Source organism: Gavia stellata, chromosome 9, assembly GCF_030936135.1.
Source record: "Gavia stellata isolate bGavSte3 chromosome 9, bGavSte3.hap2, whole genome shotgun sequence".
Classification (NCBI taxonomy): domain Eukaryota; kingdom Metazoa; phylum Chordata; class Aves; order Gaviiformes; family Gaviidae; genus Gavia; species Gavia stellata.
The window spans coordinates 10,829,238-10,849,905 of record NC_082602.1 but is presented as its reverse complement, the minus strand read 5'-3'; the positions used below and the strand labels follow the sequence as shown (position 1 = coordinate 10,849,905).

At 36.4% G+C, this 20,668-nt stretch overlaps 1 protein-coding gene across 1 annotated transcript in view; it reads right to left on the bottom strand.

Moving 5' to 3' along the window:
• Positions 1-20,668, bottom strand: part of PARG (poly(ADP-ribose) glycohydrolase) — a 70,973-nt gene that overhangs the window by 10,689 nt on the left and 39,616 nt on the right. Inside the window, exons 10-15 of the mRNA XM_059821054.1 lie at positions 16,040-16,119; positions 13,496-13,556; positions 12,771-12,846; positions 9,832-9,979; positions 4,467-4,545; positions 3,540-3,648 (exon numbers count right to left, since the gene is read on the bottom strand). Coding sequence (XP_059677037.1) covers positions 3,540-3,648; positions 4,467-4,545; positions 9,832-9,979; positions 12,771-12,846; positions 13,496-13,556; positions 16,040-16,119 — 553 coding nt within the window. The remainder of the gene's footprint in view (positions 1-3,539; positions 3,649-4,466; positions 4,546-9,831; positions 9,980-12,770; positions 12,847-13,495; positions 13,557-16,039; positions 16,120-20,668) is intronic.

Sequence of the window (20,668 nt, the reverse complement as noted above, 5' to 3'; positions counted from 1 at the left end):
CAATAATTCTTCAAGTTCCATCCTCCCAGCGAGGGAAATGGATTGGTGTTGCAACAGCATGCCGTTTTCTTTTCAGCTTTTACTTAATGGGCATGTATTTCTCAACTTGCCAAGATGGGAACAAAAACTGTCTTATCAGATGCAATAAGAAAGTCAGCAAATACGTGGAAGGACTTCAGCAGCCATGAAGAAAAATATCTAAGTAAGTGCTCCCCTACGATTTTTCATAGCAAATAAAGAATAAAGATAAAACTAACCACTTTTTAAAAAAGAGACAATGAACCAATATTTTAAATAGGTTTAACCTAGGAATACAGGAACATGAAAGCTTTGTGTGCAGTTTTTAAAGCAGTTGCTTCCATATGGGAAGCAGAAGAGCTGCTCCTTTTTAACTACATAAATGAATCTGTTAAGTTGTGCACAACTTCTAAATAATGAGATACTACATATTTGAAGTTGTGTGATGTTTATAATTGGTTTGTTTTCATATGAAACTGTTATATACAGTTATCACAGTTAACACCATTTAAAAAAAACCCAAAACTGTTCTGCATACCATAATTCTTAGGGAAGCATTTTTTTAATTGGTGACTATCAAAATAGGCTTAATGACATTTATGAGTGGGATCGCAAGCCCAATTATAAGTCATTTGTTCCTTAGGATTTGGAAAGTAGAACTAGCAACTGGAAAAAATATTGCTAGTGAGAGTCTTCATTAGGCAATAATCTCAAGGGGCTAGCAAGGATGAAACAGTGACATCTCTTACACATATATCCATAAATCTTAATGCTGAAATCAGATACAATGACTTTTTTTTTCCTTATTCTGAACAGCTGACTTTAGACAATATTAATCTTGTTTTCTGAGTATGGGTTAAACCAGAAACAAGGGTCAGCCTCAGACAGCTACCCTGAGAAAACTAAATGAGAGCAAACATGTGGTTCTTTAAGTCAAATGGATCTTATAAAGGAGAAATCACACAGGCTTGTAAGAAAATAGAAGTTGTAAAAAGAATCACTTTAAGTTGTTTCGATCATTTCCTAATGTCTAACAAAATAACAGACAAACAAAACCTCTGGAAACAAGTGGACACTGCACTGTGTCTATTAATACATAATACACTTTTATTTCAAAGCTTGTGTGCATATACCGTGCTTACTGAATCCTGATTTATTAAATCATAATAGAAACAGAGTTGCAGCTTATTCCATCAACTTGTTTTCAGCTACAGAAAAATCTGAAGGTTAATATTAATTTTAAATCAAACTGAAAAAAATCACCACAGTACACTCAAAAATATTTGATTTGTTAAAATATTACAGAACCTCCAAACTTAATGAAATTTTTACTGTAGCAAACAGAATTAACTCAGGCTCAAAATTTTCTTTAAATACCAATCAGTCCTCATCAAACAACACCAGCCAAACCAACATGCTGTATAAAAGTTGTATGGGTCTACCACAATTTATTTTAAAAATCCAAACCAAATCAATAACATTGAAAATTGTAGGCAGATCATAAATTCACTAGAGTAGATAATTTGAATTTTGTAATAAGATATCACTGAGTTTACAAATTTTATTTACTGTCTTTTTCTCAGGGCTAATTTCATTACCAACCATGAAGAAACAAGCTGATGAATGTTACTTTAGTCAAGACGCTAAGGTTTTACGACTAAATTAAATTAGCCCTTCAGCACTGTACATCATTTCTGGGAGGGGGGAACAAAAAAAAAAAAAAGAAAAAGATTAGCTTTCAGGTATATTTCCCTTCCCTTTCCAGCTGAGAGAAGATTAGCTTTCAGGTATATTTCCCTTCCCTTTCCAGCTGAGAATTAGGAGCACACTGCCCTATGTTTGAATCTATTTAAAATGCTTCCTATATTATTCTATATCCTACTATACTACAGAAAGCAGGAGACTTTAACAATGGTAATATTGTGCCCCTATATTTAACACCCTAGCTAAAGCAGAGGCCCACTGCGTCTATAAATGTAGAAGCACACTAAGTAGACTTTATCTTTGGCATGTTTTGAACCCAAATATAAGCACACTGATACAGTATAACTGTATAAGCATTCTTGTACTCAACCACCCAGTAAAAATAGCATTGCCATTGCTATAACAGGCCACAGACCTTTCACTACCTATGCCTTATACTAATGATGCAAGGCCCTCATTCTGGCCCATTAACTGCCTTATTAACTTAGGAGAATTTGCTATGTGAACTGGAGATTGATACCAGGCATCTCTTGTTAGGAGATAAAATTTACGCGTGGGGTAACAGCAAAGGCCTTGAAAACATTGGCACAGGTTGAAAGCTAAGGCCTCAGAACTATAAACAGCTCACTGACGGCAATTAGTAGTCATTGAAAAAGTACAACCTCAAGAGCTGGGAAAAGACTGCTTTAGCTTCAAGAAAAGAAGCAGCAGCAAAGCAAGAAGACAGACAAATAACATGAAAATCTCAGCCATTTAACATGATAAAGCACCTGCCATGGCTTGGGAAAGTAACCCTATGTTCCCAAACATTATGCAGTACATAGTCCAGGACAGAGACCAAGGGCTGGGAACCATCTAGAAACTCAAATATCCTATTTAAGGACAAGATCCAAAACTAGGAAGGGCAGGGGAGAGAAAAAAGATGCCCACCACAGTTCAGGCTTCCCTTGTCAAAGAGCTCTTCAGCCTGGCAACCTTTATGATTAAGACTATCAAGGACCATAGCCATTGGATCTAACCATGCAGTTTTGCGTACACACAGCTAATGCAGAGTAAGGTCAAGGACTGACTGCTTTGAATACATATTGATAATTATTAATAATGTGTAACAATTATTAGTAGGAAGTATGCTGTTTCTGAATGTCAGTCTAAAAGTTTTGTTTAAAGGATTAAAACTGGCCTGATTTATCAGTCTTCTGAACACCCCTATCACTGCAAGCTCTAACTGGCATGTATATACACATATTCAGTAGCAACAGCTCTTACAGCTATTGTGCAAATAAAAATAGGAGATTTATAAACAGCTGGGCCTGATCTCAACAAAACATCAATATATGAAAAGATAAACTCCCAGGTAATATGGCAATACTCCATGAGCAAACAAGAAAGGCGAAAGAAAAGCAAGTGGCACTGTATTTATGAACTGTCACCATATTAAAACATGAGGCACCCCGTTCACCTTGACTGGAGGGCTGAGTAGGGTTCAGCAGAGCCAATCATGGGAACAGAACTTAAAATCATAATTTAGAAGCAGGACAGGGAAGAGTTAACAAAAGGTATATCCAAATTTCATTTATATTTTTGGAAGTTAAATACAATACACCTCTGAATAGCATATCAAAGGATAAGAGTCATTCTATTTGACAAGCTTCTGCTTTAACATCGGACAGCAAAGCCCTGAAAAGTACACCTTTTAAGAGACACAACTAAGCAAGAACTTCCTTAGCTGAAGATAATAATACAAAAATATTTGAAAGGGTACTATAAACATTAATGAAACAGCCTTAGACTACAGGCTGTTATAAAAAGTTACTGGCCTTGTTGAGCTCTCTTCTAATTTTCTCCGGACCAAACTGATCAAGGAAACGTCTGAAGTGAAATGCATCTATAGCAACAATTTCAGTGTAGCGTCGCTGCCATTCATCCCTAAAATTGGAGGGAGGAGAAAAGTAGATGACAGTAGTTGTTGAATATTGGCCATATAATTATGATCCCAAATGAGCAATTCCCTGCAGAGCTTCTCTGTTAGCAGAAGCTAGACAGGTGAGCTCATAACAGACAATGGAACACCTTTTTTCTTTGCGGGTCGGGAATGAAAGCAGCATCAGAAATGAGACAAGTCTCCCTATAAATTTAGAAATACTCTGGCTAGACTTTGGGTATAAACGTGAAACAAATCTTATTACACAGCACTATTTATTAAGTACATAAGAACACTGCAAGGTCAAAGAGAAGCACTTTGTCTCTCTGTCTTCCTCCAACATTTAAATGAGAACACATTGTGTATGTTTCTATACCAAAAGGATAATTTTGTGTATATACTATGATAACATTGTTGGAGAAATAAATTTAAGAGCTCAGAGCTTTCTACTCAGATTCATGGTATTAAATCTTATTTTGCCACATACCAGCTGCACTATGGCACCTGAGGTATCATTGTCAATCTTCTTGTGACATTACAGTCCACAGTTCAGTCAGTATCTTAAAAATTTGCATTAAATACATACAACTGTAAAAGATGTTGGTTTAAGAACTGACATATTGGCAGGTACCATTTATTAGCATTAATATCTCATTATTAATATGAGATAACTTTTTTAGCTTGTTGGCTCTACTGAAGAGAGCAGGATCAAACAGTCAAATTCTCTATTAAGGCAAATGCTAGGAAATAATTGAAGTACCAAGTTTACAAATTTATAACATTTATTTATTCCTTCACTTGAAATATTTATGTGGAACTTTACCTTGGGGTCTTATCTTCATGGCTTCTTGCCCATCGGTAAGTTTCTGCATAGCCTGTATACTCACTGTACTGCTCAGTACCTGAAACAAATGATTTTCTGTATTACATACAAAATATGTACGTATTTTTTCCACTTGGTATATCTTTCATAGGAATGACTGCTTCTCCAAATGAACACACAGCTCTCAGAGTTTCGTATCTGGACCAAGAATACGAGAACTTCTGGTAACCAGTAGAAGCTTCTTTTCCACAGATGATGTGTAGCATCCATGATAGAACATTACAAGTGCAGATCTTTGTATGCTGTCCAGTATATAACAAGATGATAGTTTTCAACTTTGCCACTCTCAAGTTCAATAGCTTCTCAATAAACTGCCTGTCATCCTTAAAGTTTTACTGGCTAATATCTGGTTAACAAAGACTGTGAGCCTTCGCGCCACCAGCATTTTGCTTTTCTTTTTTCAGGCTACTACCTGTAAACACGATGATAAAACAGTCACTCCACTATTGAAAGCACGGCAACCCTACTTCATCACAATTTAGCAAATGCCTGGGTTTACAGTTCAGGAAACATGAGAAGGAAAATATAAACAGATTCAAAAGTGTATGTGATGAGTTATATGTTTATACATTTTATTTCTCTTCATAAAACCATGGTCTGGAACATACTTGGCTGCTCTGCGAGAAAGTCCAGCAGGGTATCTTGACAAGCCTTAAAGGCTGTAAGAAAGTAGCTCATTAAGACCTCCAGCAATTTTAGCTATTATGCTCTACTGTGCCAACTCCTTTTCAAAGGTTTATCCCAAGACCAAGAAGAAAAGCATTTTAACTCAGAGTAAGGATCATAACCTTTCTAAAAGGCTGCCTTTCACCTCATTTTCCGAACTTCAAGACCTCACTTCAAAACCTGGGGATGCACAAATGCTTCAAAGAAATACTCCTAAAGTAACACCACAGCAAAAATCACAACTTTTCCCCCTGTTTTGAGCTCACAACAACTGAATTTCAAAAGTAGGAGACTGAAAAGTACCTTGTCTGGAAAATTTCAGTTCATACAGCACAGTTTGGCACAAGTTATAAACAGTAAGAGGAGAACTGTTAAGCAACCCATTAATTACAAACAGTGACATCAGCTATGCATATAACAGAAAAAAAGGTTTTAGAAAGACCTGTAAGCTGACAGCACAAAACATCTGATTACTAAACCAAGAGTAATGCCTAACTGTTGCACAGATTAGTGATACTCCGAGAATACAAGTGTTTAAATTTAATTTCAAAGTTTTTCAATCTCTAAATTAAAAAAAAATTAAAAAGTTGAACAATCAGAAATATAAACCTAATCACTTTTAACCTCATCTGACAAGGGAATTTCAATGCTTGCTTTCAGTAGTCTTAAGCATATGAAACATAAGCTGTTAAAGACTGTTTGAAATGATGCATATACTTCAAGACTTTTTCCCCATTTACCCAAATTTATTTTAACTGAAAAGACTTACCAGCGCTTCTGTAACTCATCTGCCCTATTATCCACTCATTATTTATTTAATTTGTCTATATGATTAACCATACTGAGTGCACACAAATTCCACTCAAGGCTATTTTGAAAAGTTGCTATGCAAAATGAGTGGGATGTTAAAAGATTCCTCACCAAGAATTCACTTCCTGTTACAAAAATCAAAGTCCTCAAAATTGTGATGGCATAATACGCCTGTATATTCACACACATTGCTGCCCTTGTACAAAGGACAACTGTGAGCAGCTTAAGTATTCAGAAGTCAGCCTTCTAATCAAATTGTAGGCTACCAACCTTCAGTAAGACTTCTGACATAGGTAAAATTCAGATTTACTGATATGCTTGGAATAAATGGTCTGAGCAAATAATAAGAAAAGACAGACAAGGGAAATATGTGACTTTTGTGAGAGCTCTCTTTAGGGGACAACCTAGAAAAACTTCCAGCTTTGAAAAGCAAGCATTTGCTTTGGTATCTAGCATGTGGAAAGAAAAGACTAGGTTATCAAGATATTGTAACAGGATAGATTAAATGACAGAGTATTAAGTGGACTTTTTCAAGGTTCATTGTTTTCATTAATTTTTATGGAAGTGCAGTGTCTGATGACGAAAGCACCAGGAAATAAACAAACAAGCAAATACATATATTAAAAAAAAAATCAATAACAGAGAAACTCAGAGAAATCACACGAACTCTAAACTCACACCACAGAAACCCAAAGTTAATGAAAATCAATGGGTTTTCATAAGTGAAGCTCTGGAATGTGTCAGACAAAAATGGTTATTCAACTGGCAGCACTTTTGCCTGTGAACTACTGGGATACAAACTGCTGTTGCCAGGAGAACAGAAGCAGTACAGGATAAATTTGATATACTAATGTTTTTGGTGAATCTTTTTTCTTCCCATAAAAAAAAAAGGGTAAAAAAAGCCAAGTCACAAATACAGCATAATAGCACAGTTCCATCATAGTTTTAAAAAACAAGCTACAAAATAAACTAAAAAAGCCCACCTGAAGTCAAAAGGAAGTATATACAAATATAATTCAAAAATACATTATTTGTGAAAATTGTAATAGTTACAGTATCAGACAAACAGTGAAACTGCCAGGTGTTAGTGCTTATGGGACCTCATCCATCTAGAAAGAGTTGCAATTATTACTAAAAATAAATATACCATTCTCAGACTCCACAGTCTAGCTTTTCATTTGCATATGACCTGTATGGCATTATAAAGTTCCCAGGGATTGGGAAAAACCCCACTGTCCCTCTAGTATTTCTTATGAGCTAGAAATTATACCTCTGAAAAGGCAGTACCACTAGCACTGAATAAAAAGGAGTGCATGTGAAAAACACAAGAGTACAGTTTTGTAGTCACCAATACAAATGCACATTTACTGCCAAAAGTGAGGGGAAGGTCCTTCTCTCCCTTTCAGTCAGTTCTTCTGATCCTTATCTTGCACCACCATTAATCTTCTTGGCTCTCCAGATAGTGACACGATCAGCCTGCTAAATCCAGCTGAAAAACAATTTTTCCCCCTCTGAGTAGATCTTCAGCTTAACCAATTATCTGATCTCATTTACTGCATGGGTAATGTGCTTAGAAGTCTCTGAAAATGTATCACTAAATGCGGTCAGGACTGGCCGTTGTTCAACCTGCAGATTTAAAGCAAACATGGAACACAGCTTCATCTGCTCTTAACGCTGCCTGAGTATATGTGAACTCAAAGGGAGGGGGGCGGGGGGGGGGAAGGGAGAAAAAACCTGAATGAAAAAAAAAATGACACTTATTCACTGCTCTACCAGAAATGCAGCTGTGGGAACCTTTGGCATTGCTGCTGCCATTTCTGTAGGTAGACGTCTGTGTTGAAGAACTTGACTGTTTGCATGACCAGTTCCATATTCATTACAGCAGTGATCTTAACCAGATACTGTGCAATCACAACAAATTTAATTTCTCTCCCAATTTCTCAGACTCTTCTGCAAATTTAAGCTACACAGTTATACCCATTAGGCCTCTGAGTCAAGATGCATCACAAAGAATGTAATTTATCAAGAGGTTTGTGACATGCAGTGGGGACTTGGCTAAGAACCGAGGTGGAAGAGTTCCAGGGATGAAATGGAAATGATGGAATGGCCATTTCCATTAGAGAAGAACACCGTATCACAAATACTAATTGCAAAACACTATAAAGTACCTAAGAAAACTAAAAGAACATTGCCGCAGTGTAAAAAGACCCTCAGTTTTATTTGTTCATGCCAAATGAGTATTTTTTGCAGGGGAATGAAAGAAGGTCTTTCAAAACATTCATTTAGTGTTTTCCCCCAATCAGACTGATAGCTGCACTCTGGTTTTACCCTCCCCAGAAGAGCCTCACCCAGAGGACAGTACTTCAATATGTTAATCTTGTTATAGTATCATATCCAAAATACACAGCAGATATCAGCAATGGCCAAGAATTTTCTGACTCATTTTTTTAAAAGGTAATCACAAAAGCCAATTTATCAAAAAGTTTTCACAGAAAAGGCATTAATTTTGGCAGGGGGAAAAAACAAAATAAAACACTACCTTAAAAAGATTACCAAGTATAAGACTGAAAACAAAAGATGCTCTGCCTGGTACAATCAATAGCTCAGGACAGAGTAAGATTTACAAGACCTAAGCTCAAATATCTACTGTGCATGCATGTGAGAGAAAGAAGTATTTTGGAAGGACTTTTCCAAGAAACATGTTTTAATACCCGTACAAATTCCTGACTGTTGAGGCAGCTCAGGTAAGTAAACCCAACATTTTTACTATAGGAGACTGAAAAATATAAAATATACATAATCTATTACAGTATTTGCCCAGAGGATCTCTCCGATCAAATATTTTTTCTTTCTAGCTGTTCTTTAGAGTAAATAAAAACAAAATTATAGCATCATTTTAATTTTCAGTCACGAAAAATGCTCACTGTGTTCCCATGTATAGAACTGAGACACACACAGCATGACCTGGGCCTCTCCAGTCCTTAGTAGCAACATTAGGTGTTTTGATGCTAACTGTTTTGATCCAATGGATAATAAAACATCCCAATTTCTATGACAGAGGTGGAAACAAAAGGAAAAAACACTTTCAGCAAAGCACTGGACAGACAGTGCATCCCCATACACAGTCTCTCAACGACATACTGGAGAAGCATTTAGGTTTTGATGTTGTACATTACGAACCTTTAAGTAACCTACAAGTAACACAAACACATGTTCGTAACTTATAAGATTAAAATCCTTAAGAGACATTTCCTGACTTTCTACCCTTTTTAACGGATGCTGATTTTCTCCTCTTCCACTTCTCCCCCTCTCTTTTTGGTAACCAGAAGGCAGTTCCTCTTCTCAGAGTTTTCAATCCCACTGATCACATGAAATGTTACAAACTCCAGACAGGAACAAAAAAAAAAAAAAGAAAACCAAAACACCAACCCTGCTTTAACATAACAGAAGCATTACCTGCTAATAGCTGGGACCAGCTAATAGCTGGTAATTGTGGCTTTTACCTATATTGGCCAACAGTATTCTTTAGCTAGGTCTAAAGACTCTGAGTCCTCAAACACATCTATATAGGATAAAAAAATGTTCTGTTTGCTTGCTGTCACTTTTTGTTTGTTTCCTTCACAAAACATCTGTTGGAAAAGCAGCCCTATGGTGGGGGTGAAGAGGTGGGGTGAAGAAGGAAGCTCTTTGTCCGATGAGTATTGACTTTTTTTTTTCTTCTTTTTTTTTTAATCCCTACAACATTTAGACATACTAAGCTTCAACTTGAAATGTATTTTCTGTATATAAAACCAGAATAAGATGTGAAACATTTTCTGCAAAGACTAACCTGTGATGATAAGACATTCATTGTGATCCAAGACTTCAGTGATAAGCCTTGATACAATCAGTTCTGGGTTGATTAAAAACCGAATTTCTTCTTGTACTAGTCCTGCCCCGGTCACACCACCTCCAACAAAACGGTTTGCAAAATCAACCTAACAAAAATACATTCAGGAAGATTATGAGATAAGCAAACAGCATAAAATCCTTTCATTTACCAAGGTAAATAAAGTCCTGTACAAATTTCAGTTCTGTTGAAATCTGCTGCTATCAATTAAAAATACAAGCAGCAGGACAAAACCCAATTAACACCATGACTTTCTCTTTTTTTCCTTTCTACTTATCAGAAAACTTAAAACAATGCAATATTGTGAGTGAGATATTACACAGCAAAATAAAGTTCTGCATCTCAAATGCTCTGAATCCAAGTTTTGTGGGTTTTCTTTGAAAAGCACATATTTAAGAATAAAAGACATTTCAGTAAATGTGAAAGATGAAAACAGCAAATTACACTATTCTTTTTGCATTTTATGGACATTGAAGAATTACTAAGTTGTCTTTTAATAAGCATTCTGCCCCAGCTGTCCACACTGAAGCATTTTTAGCTCAGCATTGTCCCTGTACCAGTTGTTTTGTACCTAAAAGAATCTCTTACGAATTCTCCTTGAAATGCACTTGAACAAGGCCAGTCATTCTGATCAAGGTTTCTGCTTGAAACAGAGAAGCTCTGGACTCTAATTTTTGCTACAATAATACATATTTTACAAATTACATTTCTATATAGACAACAGTTTTAAAAGTAATTGGTTTATTCAATAAAGTGATTAGTATTTATGCAAATTAACTGCCCATATAAATTTATGATTTTAAAAAGTCACTTCATCTTTCAAAAGCTATTAGCTTCTTACTGCTTTTTATTTAAACAGCTAATGACAGCACATTTACAGGAGGGGAACAGAAGTTGCTGGAGTGACATGAAGATCTGTGTAGATTACAAACTGATTAAGGAGTCAGAGTCAAGTCTGAAGCACACAAAGAGCCAGCCACTACAACAGCAAGCATTCCTGAAGCCTGTCCTGGAAATACCAACACACTTCAGTTGTTTAAGGTTTGCTGACCTTGACTGCGATACCAAAAAAGTAACAAGAAAACTACTCAAATGTTCAGTGTATCAGGGCCCCAAATGCACTTTAACTGCGCTGAGTACCCTCACCTTGGGCCCCCATCCTCACCCTCAGCACATGGCCTCCGTACAAACACACCCCCTTGGCCTGGACCTCGCCTGAGACACGTCATGTATGGGCCCATGCCCAGCCCTGTCCTCTGCTGATGCCCAGTTGCTGACTGGACATCTAGGAATGACCTTGGTGACCTGACTCGTCACCTTGCATTTGTCTGATGACCACTGGCCTGTCAGCAGAAACTGTTATTGTCACGATCCTGCTCTGCTTGTCTCAGCCAGTGACCCTGCCAGCCTAGGCTGGGATCACTGTGGACTCCTGGATGGTCTCGCCTCGGTCATCCTGCTCCCTCCTGGAGTGTCATCTGAACAGAGATATTTTCTTTGATAAGATTTGAAATAGCCAGGAGGAAAAATATCGCTCCCTAGGCAGTGCTCAATTTTACAGGGTACAACAGAAATTTAAACAGTACATGAAAAAGCATAATTCAACTTTCTCTCACCTCTGAGTTTATAGGATAGTTGAATAGAGAGACAGCAAAAAATGGGTATTGTTGAGCTGTTGCTGAGTCCATAATAATTTCAATACACATTTTGAGAGCTCAAGTTTCATACAGTCATGAGACATTTTAAAATTTGAGGAAAAAGCATCGCAGAACACTAGACCAGTAACGCACCTGAGCTACAGTCTCATTTAATAGATACATCATATGGGTTAAACGACTGTGCCTTTCAGGTTCAGCATCTACTTTCGGCTCATGAGCAATTTTTGAGCTATGCTACCTGGATAGCAACTGTGATATTTAAGCAGCTAATTATTTTATGATTTGTCCTGCAGGAATACCCACAGGAAGTGAGATACCTCCATTACCCCAACTGCTCTGCAAGCCCAAAAGCGCAACAGACAGTTCCCTCCTTGAAAAATGTAAGAGTCTAATTTTAAACAAAAAAGAATAAACGCAACTAATCGCAGAGAGAAGACTCGTAAGATTACATATTCATATGTTCATATTCTATTTTTCGTAAATATATTTTTTAAAATTTATTCCCTATTTACACATTAACTGTTTTAGTAGCAGATTTTGGCTTTCTACTGTTCTCTAGCATCTGCTCTTTCCAGAGAAAGTCCTCCCATTCTCCTTCCTCCTCTTCCTCTGCACCACTTGTTCCTGGCTAAAGAAGTTCTAAATTTTTTTTGGTAACTGAACTCTAGAGACCTTTTTTCCTTTTTTTTTTTTTTTTAATAACTTAATTTGAAAACTCAGATATGTTCCTTGCTATAGATATGGACAGGACATCCTCCTTATGAATCTCTTTTAGCTGACTGGCTCCCAGACCGAAACAGTGATGCTGGCAGCAGCAAGAAAGTCTCCTGAACTACTGACCTGGTCATTGTCTGGGGCACAAGAATAATTTTTTTTAAAAATAAACTGAAACCCTTGACAACTCATCAAGATCACAGCCTGAAACTTTTATCTTGCCAATCTTTGATCTTGGTTTGAACCAAAAGACCTGAAGCTGTCCAGGGCTTGCGATTTTCTGTCAGCTCTTTCTGTAACAGGTACACATGCAAACCTAGATGAGCTGGGGAATACTGACAGCACTAAGACTGTCCATGGATTTAATTTTGATGTTTCTTTTACACTGCAAAACATCTTGTCATTTAAGTCAATTGAGGATAAACAAATAACTTTGTTAAGCTGACGGACCATAAAAGCATGACAAAAACATGACATAAAGCCACATTTACTGTTAGATGCGCTTACCTGTAGCATACCTTGTCCATTGCTTTCAATAGTGCCTTCGTAGGTGACATGCAATCTAGACAGTTTTTTCTGAGATCTATCATTGGGGAAAAATGTTGTACAGAAAGGATGATTACAGAATCTCCACACAAAGACATCCATTTGAAAAGAAAACCCATCCAAACCCAAACTTCTTACATACCTTAACATAAAGTGGTTTACCCCCCCCCGATGGATTAAAAAAAATGCATTTGCCTTTCAGAAACAATTCGTAAAGGTTTAACATAGCCAATTGTTCAGTTTCTCCACCTCTTTCACCATAAAACCTCAAATTTGAAATTGAAGTTCTAAATTTTTCACACGTTTGTCCCACATGGACTTGCTAACCAGGAAGAAAGCTGCAACACTTATGTTTTCGTACTGGTTATCACCCATACTTCATTATATTTCCTGTAATTTCTGAAATCAAGTCATCTCTCTCTTTTTTCCCCACTCAAGCAACAGCACCAAAGACGTACTACTGTTCTAAAAATTCACTTAAGACTTGCTGGCGTCACAGGTAAACAAACATATTCGAAAACTCAGGGTGCTCAAACTACTTGTGACAGTTCACCCACTAACCCTCCGTACTTCTCTCTATAACAATCCATACCAAACATCGTTTTCTGTAGTAATTCCATGCCTAAATCAATTCTATATGAATGGTATTCAGTTAATTTCTTAGATTAACAGGATGTTTGACTTACCTTTCCCAGTCTGGAAACTCCTGGAGACACTGCCTTGTAAACGTCACCAATCCCGTAGGTTCTACAGGCAAACCAACCCCAGAGGAAAATGTGTTAACTGCTGGAGCTTTAGTCCTTAGATTATTTTAAGCGGTAAGCTTTTAAAATTACAACAAACAACATTCTTGGCAGAAATACAAGAGCTTAACTTTTCTCAAGAGCAGCTTTAACTCTTCCCCTGACAGCCCATGCTCAAGTTGAAAACAAGTAACACGAAGACCAAAATATTCACTTCTCTTCTCCCTTTAAAGTTTGAGTATTTTTCTTTTTCCAGATCAAGGAAAAACTATGTCTTAAGTGATTTTCACTTAAACTGTAAACAGTAGTAGAAAGACTTGATAATTAAAGTAAAATGCGGTGCCACTTAGAAAAAAGAAATTGTCAACCTTTAGAGGTGACTACTGTTCCGTGTCAACAGGCAATGCACAGAGTACTCAACCTATGGATGGATGAAGCAGCAGCTCATATTTCCCAGCAAGTCCTACTATGTCAATAAAGATGCAGTATTAGTGGATTCCAAATCAAGCCATTTTCAGCCCTGCCAGGATGCTAGTGAAATTCACTGTACTTCAACTGCGAAAAGACTCCTGCTCTCAAGAAAAAAAGAGGAGCCATTGCTCATTGCAGGAAGGATGCATTATCTTCTTCTCTCATTTTACTCAAAAAAGTTCAGTTTTGCAACAGAAAGAAAATACCAGCCTTTTATTAGGTGATGTCATCCTAATAAAAACTTTATTTGAGACTCATTTCTTTGCTCCAGTAAGTCTACTGCACTGGCTTGTGAAAAATATTCAAAAGAGCATGTAAAGCACAAACATATCCTTCCAAAAGCATTAAATAATCCTGTGCTTTTCTTCAAAATTATAGGGGTTTAGGGGGAAAAAGGGGTTGCTTGCTATTAAAAAAGTGCACAGCTTTTAGTAATCAAGCGCTTTTCCACAAGGAACTCTGGTATGAGTGGCAATATTTTACAAATTAAGCATCCACCTTTTGAGCACAAAGTCTTCAGCTGATATAGGCTCCACTGTGTTCTCTTACAAGGAATTCAATTACCATTTACAATAAGAAGAGTGGCAAAATTATTACAGTAATTTATAGAGCTAGGTTACTTCAGTCTTACTAATTCCTTGGACAAAAAAGAACAAGAAATGGGGTCTTTTAAAGGTATGATAGGAATTTTTAATTGAGGAAAAGAGCACTCAAGAATATCATTAAATATTATTTAAAGTTATAATGCTAAGAAATCTAATATGGTAGTTTCATAAAGCATGTTCCCAACATATTTCATATGCACGGGGGGTCAGGGACAGCTGCATAAATTTAGGATTTGGTTTGCATGAAAACGTTATTACTCAAGTATAAAAAAAAAGCTAGTACACTGTATCTCTTCTCAGTCCCACACATAGATCACAATTTACTTCCCACCTCAGAGACTTACTTCTATTCACATTGCTGAAAGCTTGAAAGCTGAAACAGGATGCAGCTGCATTTAATTTGTGGTGAATTAAAATGATGAACTGAAGATGGACTGAACCAAGTAAAGGGATTTTTATATTTAATAGTTTAAAGCTGTCTGCCTTTTAAAACAAACCCTTCTGAAAGAATATGAAGCTAATAGTGAACTACTGACATATAAAGAAAAAATTCTTAAAAAAAATACTGTAATAAGGCTGTTGCTGCAGATGTGATGCACGCTACTGCAGTAAGATCTCTTTCTCCCCCAAAATATAATATATAAGCTCTGATACAGTTCTCAGAAAAATAAATCTATTTTTGAAAGCTTATGCAGATGTTCAAATTCACAGTAACAACAGAAGATCTGTCTACACGCACTAAGGAAAGTATCGCACTAACTGCTAAAAGGATTGGCGATATCTCATGTCTTGCTATCACTTGTATTTGAACCAGGCAAACTTCACACAACTTTGCTTTAGGACAATAGAAGGGAAAAACCTGAAATATCAGCACAAGTAGGGGAAAAACCCTCAGAACTACAAACGTTATAGTCAAAGGACTAAATGTGCATACTGCAGGAAATCTGAAGCTTCATTCAGAATCTTTAAGCTTGTGATTTTAATGACTACATATGGTGCTAAGCTCCCTCTGTATTCTCACTCTGATGTGGTGCAGCGAGTAGTTGCGTGTATTACAAACATTATACATGTATATATTTATATACACACATATACACATTTATACACACACACTTTATATATATACACACACATAAAGGAGTGTGAAAAATACATCTCTATATATTTTACGCATCTCCCCATATATATATATATTTTTCAGAAAAAAGAAAACAGAATAAGCTCCAAGCAAAAAATTTAATTGCATGCATCATCTATATGAGAAGAAGTGACATTAATACGAGTATCAGTGTAGCAAGCTGGCTTTTGTTACACACTTCCATCATAATGCTGCATAGCCATTTCTAAATTTAATGGGATTAAATTTTTCATGTATCTGCTTTGTAGCTCAACAGAAGAATAAGAAATATACTTTTTTCTGTGACTCTCCTAAAATAGCAGAAAAGGGTCTTAAGTTTCTCAGGCTTCCTTGGTGACCGTCCTTCAAACAATCTAAAAAGGAAGAAATAAAAGGAATTAATTAGATTTCAGGGATATAGTGCATAGTAATTAGGCTACTTACCAATTGTGATTTTATTTTTTTAAACTATTGTGCACATATTTCAATTAGCCTTGCATTTAAATACTCTATTGTGGAAAGAATTCTCTAGACAGCTCCTCTGTAACATGGGCCTTTAGGAATGACAAGTTCGTTCACTTGCCAAGCTTCTGATGAAGATGCTAAGTGAATGCCTATCTCACTTATGCTGATTTTTGTAATATCAAAAAATATAATTTCAATATGAACATCCAGGAAAGCTACTAGTTTTATTTGCAACAGACTGGCTTGGATGAAAATAAGTGACCAAGGGGTGAAAACATATGTGTTGAGTACTCCGACATCTAAATGTCTTACCCTACTTTCAGCTCAGCGAGTTGCAGAGAAGAATATCATGCAACCATATTGCTTTCAAGATTTGCACTGCACCAGCAGTGTTTCTAAAGAATCTACGCCCAACAGAAATGGCTTCATGCACTGGGCTACCACTGACATTCTAACATTCATTTGTAAAAACCTAGGCATTAAAGAGAAGCATCCTATTTTTAGCCATTAAGTGAATGTATCATTTTAAGATTAGCTGAAATACTTTTACTGCATCATCTGTCTTCCAGCAACTTGAACACACATTACTTAATTTCACTTCCAATAAAGTGACAAGGCATTGTTATTGGCAACACATAATGGAATTTATCTGGAAGGAAGAATAGCGGCGACTTCAGAAATAATATCCTTTGAGTAGGAAGTCCACTACAAGATGTCTGACACAGTGAAAGCCCTGAGGATGTAAGATTCCCCCCCAACAAACAGTCTAAGTAAAGCAATGACACAACATTATTCATTTGTTTCCATGCACTGGAATGACAACCTGCCTTTAGACCAGAATGCTGTCAGGTGAATTTAGCTTTTAGTAGTGAAGTGAACTAGATTTTTTCAGTATTTAAAAATTATTACAAAGTATACATGCTGAAGAGATCAATTTAGTCTAAAAATCTATATTAAGTCGCAGAAGCTAATTTTAAAAAGGTTGAAAAGGTTTTATGAAAACTTTTTGTTCTTTGAATAATCAATCAGGACTTTAAGGCAGCAAAGTCCAGACTTATACAGTCTATTTTAAAATGGGCCAATATGCAAATTCTATCAAGGGGTTGTGCTTGCACAACTAGTAAGAGGTTCATAAAAGAAAGAGTTGATATGTGTGTGCGTACACAGGTCTTGCCTAAATGCATACATCACCTCAGACCTTTTATCTGGAAGTCTCATTTGGTACGAATCCTTTAAACTGGTTAATTTACCTATTAGCCCAATCATGCCTTTACTAGTTTTTCGCCTCTTTACATCAAATTGAAACCTTGCTCATGTTGCAAACTCTCAGGAATTCTTCATGTCACAAAGGCGATGATTCGGCATAACTAGCAGACTGGGCAGGAGAAGTCCAGAACTGGAAAAACTATGCCTGAATTAAGTCAAATCAAGCTAAATGACAAGCCAGATGAACTTGATTTCATCCATTACAATTGCTCACCAAAATGCAGTCACTCTGTCAAATAGGGAATTTCAACCAAATATTTTTTTAAATCTGCAGTATTCAGCATTGGCCTGTTTTTTCTCCTGTTAAAAGCTGTGATAACTACCTCTCTTCCTTCTCCTTTGGGATCAAAGCTAGAGTAATACTGATTTGCTTCTGAAAAATCTCATTTACAGCAGATAAATATTCCCAAAACACCATCTATAATTACAATAATGAGAAGAGATATCTGTATTTCTGTTCTAGCCCTATATGGCTGGGTAAAAACCACAGGGCAGCACAAAAGAATTTGAAAAGCTCCGGGTTCTGGCACAGGCATCCCTTGCTGTAGAGGGATACTCCATACAGTGGGGACAGAAGAATACTGTGGCATTCAAAATTATCTGTACTTTGACCTAGTAGCTACATGCATCCAGTAACTACAGGCATCGTATCTCTTATAGCAGTTAGCACAACAGCTCTCATAACCCTTCTCCATCTCAGAGTATTTGCTTTTCTTCACTATGACATAACATAAATTGCACTTTCTGTTTGAAAATCCACTGTTAAATACAGAAAAATTAATTTTAAAGTTATTTATTTATTAAAAACAAAAGTGGGCAACACCAGTCCTGCACACACATTTTGGGACCAAATCTACCACAAATGATGTTTATCCAAAACAGAACACACTCATAAAAGGATAGCCATTTATGGCAGGTTGAAGATACCATATCTTAGATTAAATGCTTGAATTTACCTCACCTTTTCTGTGTCTAGAATTTACCTTTATTAGTGAGCTAGTGGCAAACTGAAGATGGCTGTCTGCAAACATGTTTTTTATTATATACATGTTTGCAGAATACAAAACACTAGTACATTACTTGCATATACATTTTCACATAACCAGACCAAGGAACTCTTGTCTTCAGCTATTTCAAGTAAAAGTGCTTTACAACATTAGGAATTTGTTTAAAAAGCTAATCAGACCAGTGGAAAAACCCCCACAGATTTCAAAGGGCTACAAATTAGCCTTAAACCCTCATAGTATCTAATTATTTATTGACATTCAGTTGAATTTGATTGCCTCATATGTTCTTTTAAATTTCCACAGAAATCGTATCACAATGACAATGATTCAGAAGACTTCCACCAAGCTATACTAAAGTCAGAAGAAGAAAAGCACAAGAGAAAAACCAACACCCCCCCCTCAATACACGCAGGCAGCCAAGCTTTCTTAAGTGCAGCAAAGAGTAACTAGTCATCTTTGTGAATGCAACGGTAGAAGCAAGTGATACTTAAAACAATCAAAAATGGCCCAGTCCTGGACCATTAGTTTAAGTGAGCATATAACATGGCAAAGTTATGAACATTTTAACCTTGAACCTTACTTCTGAAATGATCAATTAGGCAACATTATGAGAAGCTTTATTTCTGAAGCAAATTTCTATTTTGAAGAACAAAGCTAGATGAGGGCATCAATAAGATATTAAATAAGATTCTTCTTCAAGCTCTGAGACACAGATAATACCAAAAAAACCACCCAAAAACATAAGTGGAAACCACATAATCAATTTGCTGACAGAAAACCCACAGCCAAAACCCATTAATTCCAATTAAAGAAGTCATCCAAATGAAGTGCACTGTAAATCAAATGCAAAGCACTGCAAGCCCACTTTCAGTCAAAGTAATTGAAATATTACCATCAACTGCATATGTAAGCTGTTTTGCTTTGTACAAGATGTTCCCACTGCCATGCAGCTAACTTCAATTTAGCAGATACAGGAGCTAAGAAAGCTTGCAGGGCTGATCACCAAACACAGATGCAAATTTATCTCTGGCTCTCTGGCTTCCAAGCCAGGGTAGCAGCAATGTTAATCAAATAAAATACCTCTACAGAGATACACTTAAGTATTCGAGGAATCAAGGTCAGAGATTTAAAAACATAAGAAAGTAGATGCGTGAACAATGTCATAAACACAAATAGATTGTTAAAGTCATTGTGGCTAAATGAAAACTCTTTCCTAGCAAATATTCAGACACTTAATTCAATTGTTCTGAAGATAAATCCCATATATGAGAAACAAAAGATTAAAAATAATAAGAACTGATACTGGGAAAATGTAAAAAAAAGATTTTAAAAAAATTACTCAACAACTGTCAGTAAACACACAGTAAAGTTACAAGGCAATACTTTATACTGTTTCAATAATTATTACAAAAACGTGTGCATTTGTTTTGCATTAGCGTTTTCCTAAAATTTTAGGGTGGAAAAAAGCATTTTAAAAGTGTAATCAATGAGACTGCAAAAAACAGAACATTGACTGCAAACTCAAAATTGTCTTATTTTCAACCAACATCTCCACCTTAGAAAGCTGGAGCCAAAAGCTCTAAAGAACCTGCTCCTAAGTCCTTCGAGTGCTGAGGCCAGCGGCAAATGGGCAAGGTACTTCAAAGGGTGCATCTCCAATGATGCAACATCAACATGATTTAATAACATTAAGAGCCACACAAAAGTGACCTTGGCATGCATATAGTTCACTAGGGAAAAGTTGAACCAGCTTAAGTGAACAGTTCCGAAATACATTGTTTCTGATTAATGTATAATTAAAATACGGTCGTTTACTTGTAATATTTAATTTCCAAGGAGCTTACTTGAAGAACTGGCTCCAGTAATTGTTACAAGCCAAAGGAACCATTACAATGATGTGGTTTAATCTCCCAGTTAAATAATTTCATATCGGTATTCCCATCCCCAGGCTGGGCTTCCTTTGAATGTTTCTTTTCAGACTATAATCACATCTTTACATTGAAATTGGAACCTATAAGGTTCAGAAAGCTGTTCACACTGTAACAATATGCAAAAATTTGCAGGATGGATCATACTTCAAAGAATATTTCCCATTCATAAAGAGTATTTCCCATTCATAAATCCATGGCATTTCACATGTGTTGCTTGCAAAAGGGTGGACACACAATTTTATACTTATGGTCCC